The sequence below is a fragment of the Solanum dulcamara genome, chromosome 2 (genome assembly GCF_947179165.1).
Source record: "Solanum dulcamara chromosome 2, daSolDulc1.2, whole genome shotgun sequence".
Taxonomy (NCBI): domain Eukaryota; kingdom Viridiplantae; phylum Streptophyta; class Magnoliopsida; order Solanales; family Solanaceae; genus Solanum; species Solanum dulcamara.
Window position 1 is genome coordinate 36,949,592 of NC_077238.1, and position 5,237 is coordinate 36,954,828.

A 5,237-nucleotide genomic window follows, 5' to 3' on the forward strand; every position below is an offset into this window, starting at 1 on the left:
TCTCTCTCACAAAGGTAAAAAGTCTCTCTCACAAATATTTAAGGTATTTCTTACTATGACTACTAATATCTTTCACATGTCCATGATCTCTCATAAGGTTAAAGGTCCTATTTCACAACTTATATGACATGAAGTATGTTTTACTATGATGTTTATGATGCACTGACCACACGTTTTTGATATGATTTCAAATTCTCTTCAAGCCTTATTCATGCTTTTCATTACATTGGTCATGTATCCTATGTTCATATTGTTTATGCCTTATTTCATTGTTCATGCATATCTCACATACTTAGTATATTCAAAGTACTAACAAATACTTTTATGCCTATATTGTTTTATAATGTAGGGCTCGGCGATCACCCTACACTCTTTCGTGGATAGATAGAAGACGTGTTTACTTAATTTGGTAAGTCCTCATGCTTTGGGGAATACCTATCGAGCTTATTTCTTCCCTTGCTACTTTTAGACTATGTTGCTATTTCGAGAGATTATTTTCTTATTCAGAGAGTTAGTGGCTTGTTCTATGCCCCCATATATGTTAATATGATAGAGACATAGTTAGACATAGAGTTGATGTAGTCCATTTATACATATGAATTGAGATTTTGTTTCCATTTCTAGACTTCCATGTTTGAGATTATTCTTTTGCTTGTTTATATAATGTTTTATCTTACCTTATGAATGCAATGTATGCTAAGAGGCTTGGTTGGGTTCCTTCGGGGTTTCGATCGCAGTGTTACGATTAGGCCCTAGGTCGGGTCATGAAAGTGGTCAAAACACTCTGGAAGGTACCACTGGATAACACAAGGGAAGTTGTAGCCTATTGTAGATAACCCCCGAATCGCTTCACCAGCTTGTGGATCCGCTCAAACTTAGTAGGAATACTAGATATAGCATAATGAGACAACTCATGAAAGTGATCCTCTTACTCAGATACTACTAACGAGCCCTGCTCAAATCTATCAAATTATCTTGATGCTGGTCACAAAGTGTAGCATCCTCTTTGGGAGGATTCCACTCACGAAGCAAAAGATGGTTTTTTTTATTTTTTATAATCTCAACTAGTCAACACATTTAGAAAACTTGTTCTGAAATTCTATTTCTAATTCAACACCATTGCAAGTCCATAAAATACACAAAACTATTATCTTTCTTTATGCATAATGACAAGTCAATGTATAAATCCAGCACATGGCATGACTTGAGTTAAAAGCACACTCCAAAAATAGCATCCTATTCAAGTTACAAGCATATGGTTTTATTTTCACAAGCGTTCAAAATTTTATACATAAGTACCACATGTATCCTGTACAAGTTCCCAAAATATTTACAAGACTAGATGCATATGCAGATGTGATCTTCACAAAACTCCAAAAAGTCTACTCCAAATGGCCATCTTCATATCTCGTCCTGCATATTACCTACGATAGAAAATAATCGCTAAGCATAAAGCTTAGTGGTGTACAAACTTTGGACTTGGAGCCATTAAATTCTTCAACTCCCTAATTCACCGTAGGTGGCTTAATAAGGTAAAAGTAAGTCCAAGTGAACAAGTATATCAAAGTATCAAATACAAAACTTGAAGAGTTTCAAAATCAATATCAATATTCGAAGGCTCAAGTATCAAGAAACTTATAATTCAATTCGAAAGAGTTGTCAAATAATCAATTTCGCCCAATAGATATGTCATGCCTTCGCACTAAGCACATTCAATATCAAGATGGACCGAAGCCCCAAAATTAAGAAGGGTCATCATCCAATATCAAGAGAATCAAGAACCATGTTGAAAGTGGCTTACCATTTGTACTCGAGAATGGATAAAACCCCATCGTCAAGACAAAATGTAAATTCAAAGTCAAGATGGGCAAGATACGAATCGAGAGGCATGAAAATATCGATAACAAGTCACAATAACAAGAAGGACAAAGTCCCAACAAGAATGCAAAATGATCAAGCAATTCGTACAAGTAGGCAGTTTAGCAAAAGTTTTGCAATACTTGAGATAATAGTCTTACCATAATACAAGACAATGGTAAGGAAATAACCCATAAAAATACTTCAAATTTCAGAAAAATAAAATATTTCAAGTTCAAGTTTATACACAAACCTTGGCGTTTTAGCACATAACAAGTTCTACCACATCTTGAGGAGCTCAATTCCTCTACGCCATAGACCAACCAAAATCCACTTTGTCAAATAGTTCCTTTTTGCTGGTATAAGTGCATATACACCTTAAATACACAATCAAATATGTACTTAAGTTTAAGAGTCTCATCATATCGAAACTAAACATGAAATCAGTTAAAATCAGCACAAACTATCAAAATAGAAATTCTGGACAACCTACTGTCTTGTATTGTTGTTCAGTTTCGAAGGGGTAAATGAGCAAAACAGGCTTTGTGGACTTAATAAAAGTTATATAAATGCGTCTTAGGGTCGCATACAATTTTGAATCACTCCTACAACAATTTGGTACAAAAGGATATGCCCAAAATACCAATAGTAGTCCATGTAGGATTTCCAAAACAAAATCTGGGCAGCACCTCCCCTTCTACACCCTTTTTCGAGCAGATAAAAGCTAAACTAGGTTTTAGAGCCTAAATAAAAGTTATAGACCTATGAAATATATTTCCAAAACATCTTGAATCACTCAAAACAAAGGTTTACATAAGGAGTTATACAAATATTACTAACAGTAGTCCCATCCAAAAATGGGTTTGCAAAACAAGGTTTATTCCCCCACTTTCAACAGCAACAACGTATCAACAACATCAACAACAATATCTTTAACTTAAACTCAAAAGGGAAAACCTTACCTTGCCAAAACTCGACCTCGAAAGCTCTTTAATCGTGGCTAAAAATTGGTGGCTGCTCGTTACCCTTGCTTGCTGCCCCAATCAGTTTATTTATATTGTTAAACACCTCCATTTGATCAAAGAACACCATAAATAATTAATTCACAGAACAAAATTGGAGGGCTTACCTTTTTTTCTTATTGTTGCCATAGGTACTCTCTCTTATTCTCTAAGTTTTCTCTAAAACTCTAAGTGAAATTTTGCTGAAGAAATAACTTCTTAGTCATATTAACATACATATATATGCTCCCTTAAAGTGTGACAGGTGGAAGCCCCTAGGGGTGACATGTGTCTAGCTCCTAGGGCGTCACCTCATCCATGCGCCCAATCTAAAGCTTCCACGTGGTAGCGTGGGGTCCACCCAGGTATGTCACCTACTTGGTCCAAGTAGGTGTATCACCTACTTAGTCCAAGAAGGTGCATCACCTACTTGTTTCAAGTAGGTGCTACGCCTCTTTTTCCCTCTTTCGTGGGTTCGTAATCTCATCTCACTTTTAAAAACCTATGTAATTCTTGCTACTTAATATTGACGTGTACTCAAGTAGCTTAATTATGTAAGAAATCCCAGTCAATAGTTTACGCAAGTAGGTTGATTACCACAACTTATTACTTGGCCTCCAACTCCTTCCAAATCCCTCTAGACCTATTTCCAACCGTCACTACTCACGTAGAACTTCATAGATAATGTGGATCACCTGACAATCTTTTAGACAAACCATAAAAACAAAATTGGGGTCTTACAACTCTCCCCCCCTTAAGAATTTTTTTCCAGAAATTTACCTTATACTATCCTCAAAACAAATGTGGATACGGAATTTGCATATCCTCTTCTCGCTCCCAGGTTGCTTTATTGCCAGAATGATTCCTCCAAAGGACTTTTACTAAAAGAACTTTCTTATTTCTAAGCTCTTTTCTCTCACGGGCCAAGATTTGGATAGGTTCTTCATTATATGTCTGGTCAGGATTTATCTCAATGGATTCGACAGGAAGAATATGAGATGGATCTGAGCCATACCTTCTAAGCATAGAAACATGGAAGACATTGTGGATCTTATCTAATTCTGGTGGAAGAGCTAATTTATATACAACTGGACCAACTCTCTCAAGTACTTCATATGGTCCAATAAATCGAGGAATAAGTTTCCCTTTTTGGCCAAATATCATAATCTTCTTCCATGGAGAAATCTTTAAAAAGACCTTATCTCCTACTTGATACTCAATTTCACACCTCTTAAGATCAGCATAAGACTTTTGTCTATCTGAAGCAATTTTTAGATGATCCTTAATGACCTTTACCTTATCTTCAGTTTGTTGCACAATCTTAGGACCAACCAGTTTTCATTCACCAACTTTACTCCAGCAAATAGGAGTTCTACACTTTCTCCCATATAAGGCTTCGTAGGGAGGCATGCCTATACATAATTGGTAGATATTATTATAAGCAAATTCTAACAAGTCTAGGTGTCTGTCCCAACTACCTTCAAATTCTATAATGCAAACTCGAAGCATATCTTCCAAGATTTGAATTACCCTCTCGGATTGACCGTCTGTCTGCAGATGGAAAGATGTACTAAAGTTCAACCTAGTGCCCAAAGGTTCTTGCAATCTAGTCCAGAATCTAGATGTAAACCTTGGGTCTTGGTCTGATACAATAGAAACAGGAACTCTATGTAACCTCACAATCTCCTCAACATACAATTCTGCAAGATGTTCTAGTGGGTAGTCCATCTTGATAGCCAAGAAATGAGCATTTTTGGTTAGCCTATCAACTACAACCCAAATTGCATCATGATTTCTTTGAGTGCATAGAAGCCCAGAAACAAAGTCCATAGTTATTCTTTCCCATTTCCACTCAGGTATCGACAAGAGTTCTAACAAACCAGTTGGTACTTGATGCTCGGCCTTTATCTGTTGACAAACTAAGCATCTAGAAGTAAACTTCGCAATGTCCTTCTTCATACTATTCCACCAGTAGTGTTCTTTAATAGTTTGGTACATTTTAGTACCTCCAAGATGCATTGCATATGGTGAAGTATGTGCTTTATTCAAAATTTATTTTCTCAAATCATCATCTTTAGGGACACATAACCTATTTTGATAAAGTAGAACACCATCCTCCCTTAATTTAAAATCAAGCTTTTATCCAATTTGAGCTTCTTTGATCAACTTCCCCAGCTTCTCATCTAACTTTTGTGCTTTTTTCACCTATTCAAGTAGAACTGGTTTGACTTGCAAACCGGCAGCAATAGAGACATCATAGTTAAATGCAAGACAAGCATTCATGGATCTTAATTTAAGAAACAAAGGCAAGTGGCTTAGTGATAAAATAGCAAGGGCTTTATGACTTAGAGCATCTGCTACCACATTGGCTTTACCCGG

At 36.3% G+C, this 5,237-nt stretch overlaps 1 protein-coding gene across 1 annotated transcript; it reads right to left on the bottom strand.

Moving 5' to 3' along the window:
* Nucleotides 1-3,650: 3,650 nt before the first annotated feature.
* Nucleotides 3,651-4,856, bottom strand: LOC129871191 (uncharacterized). The gene is made up of 2 exons (XM_055946074.1): nt 4,389-4,856; nt 3,651-4,178 (listed from the first exon to the last, which is right to left on the bottom strand). Exons 1-2 carry the CDS (start codon nt 4,854-4,856, stop codon nt 3,651-3,653), a joined length of 996 nt encoding a protein of 331 aa, XP_055802049.1.
* Nucleotides 4,857-5,237: the final 381 nt, after the last annotated feature.

What these genes read in the sequence shown, in the direction of transcription:
- LOC129871191 (XM_055946074.1), bottom strand. Translation starts at nt 4,856, where the DNA reads ATGTACCAAACTATTAAAGAACACTACTGGTGGAATAGTATGAAGAAG. An exon ending in CAGACGGTCAATCCGAGAGG is followed by an intron (nt 4,179 to 4,388) that starts GTAATTCAAATC and finishes GTTGGTCCTAAG; the next exon opens with ATTGTGCAACAAACTGAAGA.